The sequence below is a fragment of the Erpetoichthys calabaricus genome, chromosome 4, assembly GCF_900747795.2.
Source record: "Erpetoichthys calabaricus chromosome 4, fErpCal1.3, whole genome shotgun sequence".
Taxonomy (NCBI): Eukaryota; Metazoa; Chordata; class Cladistia; order Polypteriformes; family Polypteridae; genus Erpetoichthys; species Erpetoichthys calabaricus.
In genome coordinates, this window is record NC_041397.2 from 1,934,898 (window position 1) to 1,952,040 (window position 17,143).

The 17,143-nt window shown below is 43.4% G+C and overlaps 1 protein-coding gene across 1 annotated transcript in view; it reads right to left on the reverse strand.

Annotated features, from left to right (window-relative positions):
- Positions 1–498: 498 nt before the first annotated feature.
- LOC114641459 (interleukin-20 receptor subunit alpha-like) overlaps positions 499–17,143 on the reverse strand; it is a 44,842-nt gene continuing 28,197 nt past the window's right edge. The window contains exons 5-8 of the mRNA XM_028790490.2: positions 10,560–10,717; positions 6,000–6,168; positions 5,794–5,909; positions 499–1,874 (exon numbers count right to left, since the gene is read on the reverse strand). Coding sequence (XP_028646323.1) covers positions 1,233–1,874; positions 5,794–5,909; positions 6,000–6,168; positions 10,560–10,717 — 1,085 coding nt within the window. The 3' untranslated portion in view covers positions 499–1,232. The remainder of the gene's footprint in view (positions 1,875–5,793; positions 5,910–5,999; positions 6,169–10,559; positions 10,718–17,143) is intronic.

The following is a 17,143-nucleotide window of genomic DNA, read 5'->3' on the forward strand; positions in this document are numbered from 1 at the left end:
CACCAGTGACGGAGCAGCCAGGGGTCACAACAGTTTAGATGGGTGCTGCGGGCAGAGATCTCCATTTGTAATTCCTGTATCAATTATTGGTTTTTATTCACAAAACCCTTCTTTTATTCTTCCTTTAGACTGCTGTGTCTGTGTTTTAGGCTGGTGGTCAGCGCTGCAGTGCCCCCCATACAGTCCTCTTGTTCATATAAGATTGGTGGTATATTAGACAGGGCTGGGAGTGCATGCTGACTGGAAGGCCAAAATGGATGGACCATGGCAGACCACCTCCAAGGGCCAGGTGTTCCTTTAGGGGGCAGCATCTCTCTGGTAGGACTCCCATTTGGACATGACATGGGGTCCTCGGGTGCTGTTGGGCAGAATTGCTATAAGCCTCCCAGGTCATTTGGTGGTTTTGACTGATCTGGAAGTGCTTCCCAGCCCCCCATGGCACCCAGGTGAGTTAGAAAGAGGAGGAGGGACAGACGATTAGTGCACTGGGTGCAGTGGTGTGGTTTGGAGATTTTGTGCGTAATGAGCGAGTCCATTTGGAGTGGAAGTGGAGTGAGTGAGACAGTGGTGTTCTGGCTTTAGGACACCCCCTAAAGGTCACACACGTTTATTACTGGAGGGGTGTCCCAAGCCAAGACTGTGATTGGATGAACTGCTTCAGACACAAACTCCAAAGGCCCAGCCGCTTAACTGTCCTCCGATTTACGACCGTCACAAAGAAGCTCCAAGGGATGCCATCGAGTTGCGGTTCTCTTCGTCTGCTCAATCCCAAAATAGTCCGTGGCTCAACAAAGGTAATACTGCATTGTGAATCCAGCAGGTACAGTACCAAATCTCTTCCAAAAATAAAAAGGGAGCCACGTGTGTGTCGGCTCGTAAACTTGGGGGTCTTGGCCGCCTGATCACTCATCGGCAGTTAGTTGTGGAAGGCCTGGTGGAGTCATCAGTTTTTTTTCTGCTTGATGAGGGTCTCCTCATTTGTTGAGACTGAGTAGCTACCCTGCACTTGTGCCCCATCATGCCGAGTTTCCTACCAGTTTATTCAATGCACCCCTCACAGGTACAGAAAGTGCTCAGTGCATACGTAATGGTGGCACGCTGAGCCATCACAGACCACCTTTGCTTCTACAGCCATGTGTTCCATTAACATTAGCTGGACAGAAAGCTGCTAATGGCCCTCGAGCGCTGCAGCCCACAGTTAAAGCAAACCGTTTATAAAGTGCACCGTACGACTAACGGCTTAAATATCCACAAGGCTCATCATCATCATCACTGTCCTCTTCTTCAGAGTCTGAAATGAACAGTGGCTCCTCGTTGTGATCCTCACTGACCGCGCCTTTGACGACACTCACCGGCTCCACAGTCAAAATGTCTGAAAGCTTCTGCTCCACCTGCTGGTCCAATTTCTCTAAGCGAATGTCTCCGGTGACTGCATCGTTGGTCACACATTCCTGCTCAAGGTCACAGAGCATCACTGAACACAGAGGCACATCTTCATAGATCTCCAGGCTCTCGGGCGGGCACACCTGCTGCTCCAAATCCAAGGGTTCCAGATGTTCAGATGTCACCCCGGTTTGGTTACCCAGCACCTCACGGCTCGACTCCTCCTCTCCAAACTGCTCACACAGAGGGGGATTGACGTTCTTCTCAAGCTTCTTGTTGCTGTTGTAGCTTTGCTGGACTGGCACCTTCAAGCCACACTTCTCATAAACGTCATCTTCTTCATCATCCGAGTCCTCGCTCTGCCTTGACTTAAAGTAGGCATCTCTGTATAAGTTCTGTGTATCGTCAGGTCTGGGCAGAATTGTGACTAAGATGGGGTAACACTTCTCAATCTCTGCTACTCGGACGACATCCTGAATCACGAAAGAGGTCTGCAAAATAAAAGAAAAATGTCAGAGGGTCAGAAAATCAGCTCACTAAAGCATCGCATAAGGGATAAGAGAATGGCCAAAGCAGCTAGGAGGCCAGTTTAGGCTCTGGTACTCTGATCAGCCTCATCACGTTTGCCAGAAGAGCCACAAAAACCATTTGAGTGTCAGCAACCCGATAAGCTAATGGCAGACAACCACCACCATGCAACATGCTACTTGTGCTGTGGCCTAAAACAGCCTTTTGCACATCACGTCTACTCCAGCAAACAACTTTAACATGAAAAACAGTACTGTGAAAAGGTATGTGCCCCCTCCTGGTATCCACTCATTTCAGCATATTTGTCACAGTGAAGGGCTTCAGATCTTTAGACAAAATGTAACGCGAGATGAAGGGAGTCAGGATAAACAGAAAAAACTCCATGCATAAATCGCTACTTCATATATTTAACTAACAAAGTTATCCAGCATAAGTGTTGAGATTGGACAAGACTTTAGGTGCTGCTTTTTCACTTCCCTTAACAAACCATACAATCATGGCCGGGTAAAGGCTACAAGGGCCGCAGAATGAATTAAAGCGTAAAATCTACAAAGCCTTCCTGTGTCTAGACTGGCCGATTGAACCCTCTTTAACTTCTTTACCATAATCCCTACCATAACTCGTCTACCGATAGTCACACACACACACACCATCATCACAGGTATCCTCGTCTTCAGAGAACAGCCACTAGTGATGGGGGGATGGCTGGTGCAGCAGCAATTGTGACAGTGAATATCGGTGGTCGAAGCACAAAATTTATCGTGAGGTAATACAGAGATGTTCAGAAATGGCCAGTGACAGTACGATAGTCCTAGTGAAGCATACAAAAGTGAGGACTGCAGGCTAACAGTGGAACTAGGACACCACTTCTGTACGAGCATGGTGTCACAAGAACATTAGACTGCTGTTCATCGATCTCCAGAGTGCCGAAAGAAGGATCAGATAGAGACGATCCCTGACAGAATTCCAATCGGTTCATACAGTAGGTGACAGCAGTTAGATGTGACCGTGGCCAAGTCCAGCAGACGTGCACAGTGACTGGTCCAGCAGCACACCCTGAAAAGAGCTGCTGGCTTTCTTTGTACTCGTTGCATATCAAGACAATAATCAGTAGCCTTGAAGTAGAAATTGTGCCGCTTGACAAAACGTTTACACCTTACAGAATGGAGATCACAAGGGAAAAAAATAAATAAATAAAAATTGACGTCAGTTTATTTGTCAGGAGTTTGAATTTTGTTGACAGCAATGCACGAGCCTACCACTTTGTACAGCCGTGCAAAATCTCCTTTAACTGTAAAGCAGAACTTCGATAATCATTTATGTCTACGCATGTTAACAGAAGGTCATTAACAAATCACTTGTGCTTTGGAGCAACTCATCCAGTGGCTGAGCGTCTCTGCTGATCTACAGGTGGCTAACAAAAGTGAAGAGTCGGCAAACTGGTTAGCGACTAAACCTACCGATATGTTTTCATTTATTATTTAAATTCATTTTTGTTTTCATTTCTTCTCACTTATATCCAGTATTCTCAGCTATAAAACAGTTTATATAATAACTTATTTGGCACCAGAATAATATTTTTCTCACTCTCTGTCCTTTTCTCTCCCGGTCACTTTGTTTTTAACATTTGACATGGCAGGCTGTCTCTGCTGAGGGATCGCTTGGTGTGTTTGTGTTGATGGCAGACAGGCATCATTGTGAGCTTCGACATTGAACTCTTGGTCTATCTGTCTGTCAAGTGCACTCAGAAAGTCTTCAGACCCTTCACTCTTTCACACCCCCCCCCTTGTTGCTTTGTCAAGAAATCCTTTAAAAATTTCCCCACATCAAACACTCAACACCCCAGAATGACAAAGAGAAAATGGCATTTTAGGAATTCCTGCAAATTTATTAAACATAAAAAACTGAAGTATCCCACCAACACATGTATTTAGACCCTTTGCCAGTCTTTCCAGCCCAGACACATCTTGGGTTTGGCATGACAAGCTTTGTACACCTGGCCGTGTGGATTTTCTGCCAATCTCCTGTGGCAGGAGACCGTTTGTGGTTCGCTATTTTAATGCGTCTCTTGAGATGTTTGATTGGTCCTGCCAGAGCTCGGACGTAACCCACTCAAAGACATGCCCACAGTTGTCCCTAAGTCACTCCTGCATTGTCATTACTTTACCCTGTTGGAAGGCAGACCTTCAGCCCAGAGTACTCGAGCAGGCTGTGACTTTCTACTTTTCTCCGTTCAGCTTTCTCCCCCATCCTGACTGTTCTAATCCCTAATGCAGCCACCACCATGCTTAACCATTGGAATGGCATTGCGCGGGTGATGACGTTTCCTCCAGACACCGCACGGAGAATTGAGGCCAAAGATTTCAACATTTGGATTCATTAAACCAGAGAAAGTTGTTCCTCACAGTCCAAGGTGCCTTGTTGCAAATCCCAGCAGCCTTCTGTGTGTCTTTTACTGAGAAGAGGCTTTGGTCTGACCACACTGCCATAAAGCCCAGATTAGTGGAGTGGTTCCAACTCCACACAGGATCTCAGGAGCTCAGCCAGAGTGGCCATCAGGTTCTTGGTCACCTCTCTTATCAAGGACTTTCTCCCCAGATTGCCTAGTTTAGTAGAAATTTGGACAACCTGACTTCAATTGTACCAGAACATTTAGAAATACAGATGACATTTTAATTCAACGTCTTTGTTCTCCAACACATGTAAGAAGCCTCATTTCTAAGAACCTGTTATTTCGCCAGACTTCACTATTTTGGGACCTTCGGATGGTACTCATTGGCAGAGTGGTGCTAAGAAACCACAATCTGTGTGCTGAATGGTGCTTCGGGAGTGTCTTCTAACTTATTTGTAAATGAATGTAACTGAGAAAGGAAGCTGTTCTTCTCAAGTTCTTCAGCCTGTCATATGACACTAAACAAGGGAACATGGAGGCCCCACCAACTGCTCTTGTGAAGATCCAGTGCTGTGGCCTTCCCCGATCTACGCCTTGACCCCATCTCTAACCTCAGCAGGCAAATCCACCGGCCTCTGGGCTTGGTTTTTTTGATCACCTGTGGAGTCTTCTGTAGACAGGTGTGTGAATTTCCTAATCGGTCCAATCAATCAACTGAATTGACCACTGGTGGACCCCAAACACCTCAGTGGTGTTCAATAGAATGGGATGCACCTGAGCCAAGGCAAAGGCTCTAAACACTTGTGTCCGTGTGATAAATTTATAGTAATTCCTAAAATCCTGTTTTTGTTGTGTCATTCTGGGGTCTTGTGTGTTTTTTTAAATGATTTCAGCACAAGGCTGTAACATAACAACATGTGTAACCGAGAGAGGGGGTCTGAAGACGTTCTTAAGTGGCTGTATCTCACTCATCACCTCACACGCCATTTCTGTGGTTTTCATGGCCGCCCATTCACCTCTTTCAAGCTCTCGCGCTGCTTGCTGTTCTTAGCAAGTGGCTACTCAGGTCTCTGCGACTCCTAATCTTTGACATTTCAGGTTAGTTTTTCTGAGGTTGCTTCAGGACAGCTAGGTGGGTCTGAATGAAGGATTCAGGTTCAGGGTCCCCTTCTATTTCTTAGTCCTAAGGTGGACTGACAAAAGAAATGAGACTATAAAATATTAAAGGCAAATGTCATAGTAATGACAATAATAAGACCAACAACAGCGGTGGGCTTCTTCACAAAAGGAATCTCTGAGGTAGTGCTAAAGCTGGCCATGTGTTAAGTAAATGAAGATGCCCCTCTGCACCCCAGAGGGGCTTTCATCTTATTAAATAGCATATGGGGTTTATTTGAATTATGTAAAGTACATCTTACATGGATACACTTGTAGACACTCCTAAGCAACTTGTACAATTATGGAATCAAAAATACTTTCCACTTCCTTACCAGGACCTTGGGCTGCTCCATTTTCCAAGAACGAATTAACTCCGTGTATAAAATGAAGATTATAAAGATGCCGAAAAAAATTACAGATGGAATGACGATCACCTTTGCCAGAAAACCTATTCAAAAACATTTATAATACATATAATTACAACAGATTGCAAAAATGATTATTATTATTAAATTAGGTAACAGTTCTAAAACATTACCTCCTTTATTGTGGCGGGCTGTAAAGGCACAGTACCTTCCAGAAGGGATGCTCTTCTCGTTGTTATCTGCATTCATGCTCACCATGACGCAGTACTCAGTAGCAGGCTGAAGCGGAAATATCCGTTTCTCAAATGAAACATTACCATTATTTTCTATTTTGATCATTTGCTGTTAAAAAAAAAAAAACAAAAAAAAAACACGAGATTAAGTGAACAGAGACCAAAAAAAAATGAGCACTTGTTACGTTTTGTTCTCTCTGTAAATAAACTGCAAAGCTCCATATAATGAAGCATTATGTAACATTCAACAAATGTGATCCACTATCACTTTACATGACGCCCCTCACATCACAAGGCACATTAAGGCCACTCGCATTACAGGACTGCGCCACTCATTTACTAATCTGAGAGAGTCGAGACACTCCTGTCGTGTAGTGTGACATACTCACCCTTTCCTCAAGCAGCTTTGATTTTGTCTAGGGGCGGGCTCTGTGTGCATGTGACTGCTGACAGCCAATGAGCACTCAGCCCAGAAGTACAATGCATATAACTGCAGGTACAAGGAACAAGAAAAGAGGACCAACAAGCAGAAGAGCGACTTGTCTGCATGATGCTGCATGTTTTATATAACACTAAGGAAAAGACAGGCAGAGATGTGGCTGAACTCACTATGTCTGTAAACCCTTCGCACCGGCACCAGTTTTGTCAGACAGCTCCTTATTGGCTGTAAAACAGGCGAGCTGACGATACTTTGGAAACGTGAACCTGTGCTGGAAACTGCGTAACGCAGCTGTTTAATTTGCCATGCTTGGCATTTCTAGTTCTGTAATCTGACATACAGGACTTCAGGTCTACAGCTTCTGTAGCAAAGGTCAGAACTCTGGTACAGGATTCAGAGTATTCCACACAGGAGCTCACAAAGAAATTACAGCTGATTTACTGTATTTGAGGATATATAAAGAAGCCTGCATGTATTTGAATAGTTGTGTGTGTGTGTGTGTGGTCTGCAATAAAGAAAGGATAGCGCAAAACCAATCAGTAAATTACACAAAAATCCAGTAGATTTCAGTATTCTTCTCAAATTTAGTCCATTTACTAACTTTTCAGCAGGATGAAATTTAATCTGAAATTTGAACAAATCCAAATCATATTATGGGATATCTACTGTTGAATTCTGCTCTGCACTTGTAATATCTCTATTGTATTGAGAATTATTTGTATTCTGTGGATTGTAATTACACCCCTTTTCTCGACACCCACTGCATGCCCAACCTACATGGAAAGGGGGTCTCTCTTTGAACTGCCTTTCCTGAGGTTTCTTACATTTTTTCCCTACAAGGGTTTTTTTTTTGGGGGGGTCCTTATCTTCTTAGAGTGAGTCACAGCTGTCAAAAGGCAGGGCCTGTTAAAGCCCATTGCTGCCTTCCTTTTCTGATTTTGGGCTACACGACACTAACTTATTTCTTTACACATTCTCAACACATTTACAACACAAAAGACGCTGACGGAGAGGTGCAAAGGGATTTAAGGCGGACGAGGAGTACAAGTTTTTTCGTAGGTTTCGGTAATTCTAGTGTTAAAGACAAGGTGAAATATATTGGGGTGGCCATCACAAAGCCCTGACTTGAATCCTACAGAAACTGAAAAAGTGTATCTGAGCAGGGAGGCCTGCCAACCTAATTGACTCACGCCAGCTCTGTCAGGAGGGACGGACACAAATTCCTGCCAGCTGGCTCAAGTTAAGCAATCAAAAGGCAAGGCTATCAAATACTAACAAAAATCTAATTTAAGAAATAAAGGCTGAAATCAGTCTCTGAGCTACTATTGTGACATGAACACTTATTGGGTGAAGTGGATGCCCTAAGTGACACGTGGACTTGTGAAACATGGAGTTTGAATGTCTTTATCCAAGGTGAAGGGAAACTTTTGGGCATCAGCTGTAAATGTCTCATGTAATATGTGTATACATAGTATAGATGTGTATGTAGAAGTGTGTGTATACAGTATATGTGTACGTGTGCTGTGCTCTCTCAAGGAGGCCGATAAATAGAAGAGTAGTGACCAGAAGTCAAAGGCTGGGCAAAGTCCTAAACTAAAAATATGTTCCACCTTTCATCCTAACTCAAAACGCTCAACAGAAATCTTAAACGAATACTCCACCCAAAAAATTTTTTTACATGTTACTTACGATATGTAGATTGTGGCGACAGGCAAGAAAATGCTTTAATCTCATTTTCATGCAGAACGGAACAAACAAATTTGATGCTTTAATGGAAGTGGGCAACAGTGAACAATTTCAAACACCCATGAGAAAAACTCTCCCATTACTCGTGTTGCATAATCCACATCAAGTCATCCAGCTGTATACTCAAAATGTGCAAAATACTTGCATTCTTCCTAAAATATCGTTAAATCAATTCCTACAGTAAAGCAAAAGCCTTTCACATGGGGTCTCACTTTTGGTTTGAAGACAGGACTCTTGGCCAACATACTGGAGGAGAGATGCTCATCAATTCAAAAGTGAAACCCATGGGCTACTTTTGTTATACTGGAGGAATCTGTTGTTATAAGACTTAGAGATGTGATGAAAAATTGAAATGCACATCATGATGCGGCACTAAGGTTAACAACACGACTCTTTTATCATTTTCGTCAGATTGGATATCGACGACTTTCTGGCCTCCATAAGAATAATTACTTATGAGCTCACTGATGATAATGGACAAAAATAAACTATAAAAGTTTGCTCGGTCTTCTTAAACTGAAAATATATTAATCTCCCTTATTTGTTTTTTCCAATAAGCTATAAAACTAAAAGTTGTTACCTTTCAAAGTCAAACGTCATAATCATCATTTCATAATACACACAAAGTCAACCTCAGTGCAATCCAAATTAAAAGCAAACGGTCATAAAATAACACTTCTGCTACAGATTTGACAGTTTCATAAAATTAATGTATGTGTGAAAACCAAGTGAATCCACAGTGCAAACTGGGTAGCCAAACCTCAAACATTGTGTGGGGCTGAATGTCTGCCCTTTAGAACATTTATGACATTTTTGTATTAGTTTAGAAACTCTGCTTCTAACTCTTAAAATAAAACTCCATATAAATAAAGGCAGTAAACAGTTACGAATTAAGAGAGTAACAAAACAAAGATGTCAGAGCACGGTGTGTTTTGATTTACCCGGCTCACAAAACTCAAAAAGGCTTCATTGAGGCCTATAAAGAAAATCAAACACAGACACCGAGAGGCGGGGCCAAAGGTACTCAGCAGACAAAAGGAGTGGCTAGAGGCGGAGCCTCTCCAAAAACCAGACATAACTAACATGTCATGCAGTGTCATGGAGGACAGGCCTAAAGGGTCATCTGTGAGGATGCGGGTTCACTGCATGCTCCCATCTTCTGCCCAGGAGCCCTTGAACCCAACACTGCCGGTAATGTCACCAATGAGCTCACAGTGAGGCACAACAATGGAGCAAAGAGGATGGTGCAAAAGTGCAAAGTGCTTTTATTTAAAAAACAACAAAAACAACAAAAGTCCAAATTAAATAAAGCGTAGTGCCTTTCAAAGAGTCATTAAATAATCCATAAAACAAGTGCTGAAGTGGAGGTTAAAAACACCATAGAAAAAAGTCTTAAACACAACGAGGTTAAAACAATGCAGGAAGCAGTCTTTTAAAACAAAACAAGCCCGGTGTCTTCAAGTTTCCTCTGGCAGCTCCCCTGCTTCTCTCGTCTAGGCTTCTCAACAGGGGAGTCGCCCTACCTGCAGCTGGCCTTCTCTCCACTCTCCTACTGGTCGGTTCGCCTTACCGATCCCTGACTCCGGTAGGCTCCACCAAACAGTGACTTGGGATCCCCCAATGACCAGGGCTCTCATGCTGGGTATTCCACGTCCCAAGACCCGACTCCCGCTGCCTTCCGTGGAGAGTCATCCGCCTTCCGGTCACTCCCGCTCTTCACTATAAACTCCGTGGGAGTGACCACTACGACTACTCCCCGGGTGTCGGCCCAACACCCAGGCTCCCTGCTCAGCTGCACGCGAGCCTGCACTCACTCACTCACTCACTCGCTCTCCCACACCGACTTTCTGCTTCTGCAACCTCCGTTTGTTTCTTTCATTTTTTCCCCCTATTTATTAAGAGGACGTGGTAGTTGTAGCAATCAGCAGCCCCTGGGAACAATTACGGATGTGGACCGTTTCTCACCTGTGCACTTAGGTGAGAAATGCCCACATCACGAACTTCTCAGGAACCGTTTCGGCCACACTACCACCACGCCCCCTCACTAAGCTGCAAGTGCGGTGATTATTAATTAAAACTGGCCTTTTAGACGTGAGCTGTGGACCCACTATATCACATCATCTCATTACATTTGGGAAATTAACGACAGCCCAGTGCAATACTGCCAAACGGCTTCAAGTCCAGGTCTGCTTCCTGCTTAATGCTCGATATCATCTGAAGTGACTCCTGCTCTCCACAATCACGTATTGAATAAAGAAAGGCATAATAAATTGATATTGAACCGATACCTGGTATTCTTTAAATACTGCCCTTACCTCATTGTTACTTCGCATGTCTATCAGTTTAATTTCATAATTAAACTTTCCATAGACAGCTGGCAAAGAGTGAATGCTTTTTGTCCTTGGTTGCGTGATATTGACAATAATACTGTCAAAGTGTCCAATCATCCTCACCTCTGGGGGTCCAAGGAAGGCTGAAACGAAAAAGAGAGAGAGGTTGAGAGCATGCACTGATACCACGTTGTTGTGCCCACCACATGATGAACCACCTGGATTTGGACCCGAGTGCAGCAGGTGACTCGGCACCACACTGGTGGTTATGGTGGCTGTAAACTGAAGGACCTGCTTACAGGGCTGGATCCAGATAAACGTCATACCCAGAACGAAGCAATTGCAGGTTAAAAGCCTTGCTAAAGGGCTCAAAGGAGTAGAGTCACTTTGGATGGATTCGAACCAGCAACCTTCCGATTGGCAGCGCAGATCCTTAGCCTCAGAGCCACCACTCTGCCCCAAATGAACAAAGCAAATGATAAAATATACAATGATTATCATATGCAAAATTGACCCTGACAATAATGAAGAATGGAGGTTCGGATTCAATTAAACATCCCAGTAGGACCCTAAAGGGTAGAAGGTACAAAAAACATTGTTACAGTAATTATGGGAAATGAACCTTAAAGGTTACCAAGTGCATTCAGTAAATGGATTTATCGCCTTTTTAAGGGCTTTTAAGTTTACCCTAATACTTAACTATCGCCTTATGCACATTTAGGACATTCTTTTAATTATTGAACTACCATTTCAAGGAAACACACCAGCATGGCTAGTTACATTAACACAAGAAAATGAAACTTTCATTCACAGACAGAAACAATGACAGGACACCCTCCAAGGAAGATAGCCTGTGCCAAACTCACCATTTTATGGTACTGCTGTATAAGAGCAGAAGAGACTGGAAGAGAACAGGCCACTCAGCCAAACAAGCCCCCCCATTTCCATTTACCTTGTTTGTTCAGAATAATATCAGGTAGAGTTTTAAAGACCCCTAAGGTCTGCACTGTCCTAGTTAAAGCAGTCAATGAATTGTGGGGGTCATGTCTATTAGACATGGGCACAGCATTTGACACCACAGACCACAGGATTCTTATAGATCACCTTAGTCAATGGGCAGGCCTCTCGAGCAGGGTCTTAAATTGGTGTCAGTCTTAACTTTACAGGTAGAAAATTCTGTTAGGGGTGGCGATTGCAGATTAGAGATCCATGATATTGTATATGGCGTACCACAAGGATCTACAATATTCTGGTGCCTGCTGTCATTTTCAATTTTCATGCTCCCATTAAGCCAAATTACCTCAAAATACCACAGCTACGCAGATGACACACAGCTTTACTGATCTATAGCACCTGAGGAGTCTGATGCTCTGGCCTCTTTGATTCAATGTCTGTCTTGTATTTCAAAACGAAAGCTAAACATGGAAAAAAACTGAAATCTTCGTTATTAATAAAAATGGAAATAATACAGGTATTAGAAATAAATTTGACCTCTTAGAATTAAAAGTCAAGATGGAAGTGAAGATTTTAGGAGCAATCAAGTACTCGGACCCAAACTTTAAACCGCATATTAATTACCAGGACTTCGTTTTTTTCCTTTATGGAACGTTGTCAGAGTTAGACCAGTTATAACATTGCAAGATGCTGGGAAATCATCCATCCATCCATCCATCCATCCAGCTGAATCCAAACACAGGGTCATGGGGGTCTGCTGGAGCCAATCCCACCCCAACACGGAGCACAAGGCTGGAACCAATCCTGGGCAGGGTGCCAACCCACCGTAGGACACACACACACACAAACACACCCACCAAGCACACACTCGGGACAGTTTAGAATCGCCAATGCACCCAACCTGCATGTCTTTGGACTGTGGGAGGAAACCGAAGCAGACACGGGGCGAACATGCAAACTCCACGCAGGGAGGACCTGGAAAGTGAACCCAGGTCTCCTAACAGAGAAGCAGCAGCACTACCCACTGCACCACCATGCCGCCGGCTGGGAAATCAATTCAAGCTTTCATTTTTAGTAAACTAGATTATTGTAATGCACTCCTAAGAGGTCTACCAAAGAAAGATGTCAATCGGTTGCAGGGAGTTCAAAATGACAAGAATTTGTAGCCAGAAAAAGAAAATCTGAGCACATCACACCAGTTTAGCGCCGTTACACTGCTTGGAATCAACATTTAAAATACTACTAATCCACCCTAATAAAGGGAGATGTGTCGGGGTGTCTGTCTGTGTGTGTGTGGCTCCGTCTGGTTGCTATCGTTTTGTCGTTCCATAAGATGGCGCATCACACCAGTTTTAGCATCGTTACATTGGTTACCTGTGCCCTTTAGAAATGACTTTAAAATACTACTAATGGTATATAAAGCTTTAAATAATTTTGCCACCTCCTGCATTTGAGTGCCTATCCCATTACTTTCCAATTCATAACATTACATTTTCTAAAGGTGGTCTCCTTATTATTCCAAGAACCAAGTATAAAGGAGGCAGTGAGGTGGTCTTTTGTATGTTATGCACCACAAATCTAAAATACTTTACAAACAAACAGACATGCCAGGCTAACCTGGAGGATCATTTTAAAAAAAAAACTTCTACAAGCCCACTTTATTATGAGTAGGATAGGCCAAATTAATTAATAGACTATACATGCATACAAGTATCATAATCTTCAAAGAACTTGCAATCGTTATTAATCTTTACTTTTTCTCCATTTTCTGTTCTGGTTCTTCTGTGGTGGCATTCACTACCACCCGATTAAAATCCTGTGTGGACGCCTGTGATGTTTGAATGTAAGTGGATACCCCAAACCTCTCACGAGACCCACTGCATCGAATCCTCTAAGACACAGGTGTCAAACTCCGGTCCTCGAGGGCCGCAGTGGCTGCATGTTTTCATTCTAACCATCTTCTTCATTAGTGAGAAGTTTTCACTGCTAATTAACTTCTTTTGCTTTAGTTTTAATTAACTTGACTCAGGCCCCTTAATTGTCTCTTTCCTTAATTAGTAGCTAAACAATGAGACAACAAGCCACCATATTACAGAAAAAGCTGTGGCAGAATGAGAGCAGCAACAAGCCATTGAATTAAATAATGGGCTTAACAGCAAGAATCAGCTTCTCATTAAGAGACTGGTAGGAGTTTAGCTGGTCATCTGTTGGCTCGTTTCACATCTCATTTCTGTTTGGCTGCCATTTAATGAAGGAACAAATTCAGAGAACTGAATCCTTAAAAACAGGGCTATTGAAATGAAGGGAAACTGATTAGGAAAAGGGTTCGAATGAAAACCTGTAGTCACCATGGCCCTCAAGGCCCAGAGTGCAACACCCCTGCTCTAAGACAAGGCCTTAAAATAAGACTTCAAAACATTTAAGATGGACAAAATGCACAAGTGGGGGCTGCCAGGTGTTTTGGTGTGGAACCCCTGTAAATTTTGTTTTTCTTCTTCTCTTATTTAAAAATGTTTTCTTAGTTTCTTAACCTATGGGTCACAATCCATTTTGGGTTGCATGATGTCTGAACTTGGATCATATGGACTCTTAATGGCACAGAGTCACAATAGTGCTGAATGAGTTGCAGGCAAGGAGAAACTGCCAAGACCACCCCAGGAAATTGTGACCCGTGACAATTCACAAAGGGAAGCCCCACACCACCCCCTGAGATGACAATTGTAGGCGATTCTACAATAATAATAATTTGCATTTATATAGCGTTTTTCTCACTACTCAAAGCGCTCAGCAATTGTAGGTTAAGGGCCTTGCTCAAGGGCCCAACAGAGCAGAGTCCCTTTTGGCATTTTACGGGATTCAAACCGGCAACCTTCCGATTGCCAGTGCAGATCCCTAGCCTCAGAGCTACCACTCCACTACAGGGGGAACGGGCTCCCCTGGATGATGCTCTGCAGCAATTGCAGGTTACAAGGACACAAAGTAAAATAGGGTCACAATACAAAGAATTTTAAGAACCATTGATTTAGAGACTTAATAAACTAATTCTATATTAACTCTTTGAGGGCTGAATGTTTTTTTCCAAAAAAACGATGGTTTCACACAGAAATCAACATAAAACGTCTGTTGCTGCACGCTGTGGCTGCCAGTTTGCCAAGAATGAGCGGCAGGCTTGCTGCCGGGCTGTCTTTGCGCAGCTGGGGCGGCAGCAGCAGCGGTGGCAGTCACGGTCACAGTGCATTACATTCTGATTGTTAAGTGGCAGTCCTCCCTGGCGAACATTGTCAGAACCACAACTAGCTGGGGACCAATCAGCTGAAGTTGGAACCTCACCTTCGATTTCAGTCACTTGTATCAAAATCAGAGTCTGACAATTCATAGTCCAGTTCAGAGATAACAGGCAAGATGTCGTCCATGGAGTATTTTGCTTTTCGCATTTGCTTTGATCTCTCGCCAGATGTCAGTGCCATTTTTGCCATTGTGTGCGCCTTGCTACTCACGTTAGCACAGGGAATCTCGGTCAAACCAATGAAGCTAACTTTCCTTCTTGCAATGAGAGTCCAACGTAACAGTTGGTTTTGTCACAGTTTACAGTTCATTATCATTGTCAACTCCTCCTTTTGACAAAAGTCGACATCAGCACTGAAAGAGTTAAAGGACTCCACTTCTCTTCATTATATATTATCTTACATAGGAATGCCTTATCCATTTTAATACTATTCATGCATTATTTGTTTTCTTGTCCAATTTTAATTTGTTTTTCTTGGACATCTTTAAAGCACTTTGATATTGTAAGCATTATGGCTGGACCCCCCCCCCCCCCAATGTGGATTATGTAACACAAGTAACTTGAGATATTTTAATGGATGTGTTCATCGTGTTTGTTGCTGTTCAGCATGGGTTCCCCTTTGATGGCCAGCATATCAGGAATTTTCTTTTCTGCCAGGTTTGCCAGATGTCTGGCAGACAAAGCTACAAACTGGGAAAATGTCAGACTTTTAAATGTTTATAGTATGGGTTTTTATTTCTATTCTCTGATAGGAGTATAGCTACTAGGGATGTGTCGTTCGCGAACGAGCCGGCTCTAAGAGCCGATGCTTTGAAGCGAACGAGAGGAGCCGATGCCCGTCGAGCAGAGCCGAATCATCAGTCGCTCCTGCTCAGCTCTGCTGAAAATCCATTCGGCAGAGGCGGGACTTTACTTATATGGGCACACAGAACATTGGCTCATAATGCCGGCTCGTTCACGAACAACACGTCGGACAAGGATCGTACCATTATGTGAAAGAAGGAAGGGGGGCAGACGTTCAGAAGACAGCGAGTGTTGGTACAGGCCAGGTACACAGAGCGACTGAGACAGACGAGGAGCCAGATTTAAATGCAAGCGCATCGTGAAGAAAAAAAGAAGAGTGAAGAAATGAGTGAAAGCCGAAAAAGAAGCAGCATCTGGCTGCATTTCAGTGATATTGGAGACTGCAAAGCTAAGTGCAGAATTTGTAATATGAAAATATCTATTAGAGCAGGGTCAACAACAAACCTGCACAGACATATAAGAACCACCCACCCATCCGTGCAACTGGAGGACAGCGTGCCTTCTCTCCTGCCATCCATTGACCCTGGAAAAGAGCCAAGTACTTCTGCTGCAGCATCCACTGTCTTACCGAAAACTGCAGGTATAACACGGTCTTCAGTTCAAATCAAAATAAGCACATTTATTCCAAAACAAATGACGCCAAACAATCAAATAAGTGTCGATGAGGAGCTGGCCAAAATGATAGCTGGCAACTTTCAACCATTTTCTATTGTGGAGGACAGAGGATTTACAACTTTTGTACAGGCCTTAAACCCCATGTATGTTCTCCCTAGCAGAAAAACTTTGTCCCAAACAATTATTCCATAACTATATATCTGAGGATGGAGTACAACACTGTGCTATCAGAAATCACTGCTCTGGAAAAAGGTAGCATTTAATGACAAAAGAGCTGTGGATGAGGCATTTCAAAGAATAAGTGCAGCAGCCTGTCTGCTCCTCCATCAGAGGGCCAAGAAGAAGAAATTGGAGCAGGGCCGTGTTCACAAGAACCATAAGCTTCTGCTGTGTGGAGGCTCTTTGACGAAAGAGCAACAGGAGACACTGCAAGGAGAAATCCCACAGCTGATGCTATGCTGGAGTAGAAGTCCTATCTTGAGGAGCCCCTCATCCAAAGAGCTGAAGACCCACTGAGTTGGTGGGAGGCCAAGGCTGCAGTCTACCCACGCCTGGTTAAGGTAATGGTAGGAAGACTTTGCATTGTCGCTAAATCGGTCCCCTCAGAAAGAGTCTTCTCAAAAACAGGACAAATAATCACAGAGAGGAGAAATCGCATCAGCCCATCTAAGCTGAGGCATCTGGCATTTCTGAATGCCAACCTGGCCTAAAAACTTTTATTCAAAGAGTCATAGTGTTGTGTTGTTGTTGTTGAGTTTGGCCTTTAATTTGTTTGCTGTGGAAAAAATGCATAAAAATACGTAATGTCTGAAAACAATGAATAAGAAATTGCTTAGGTTATACACAAACCATTCATAATTGCTTAATTAGGCTAAAATATAAGCATCCAAGTGATACTAAAGGAAGAGCC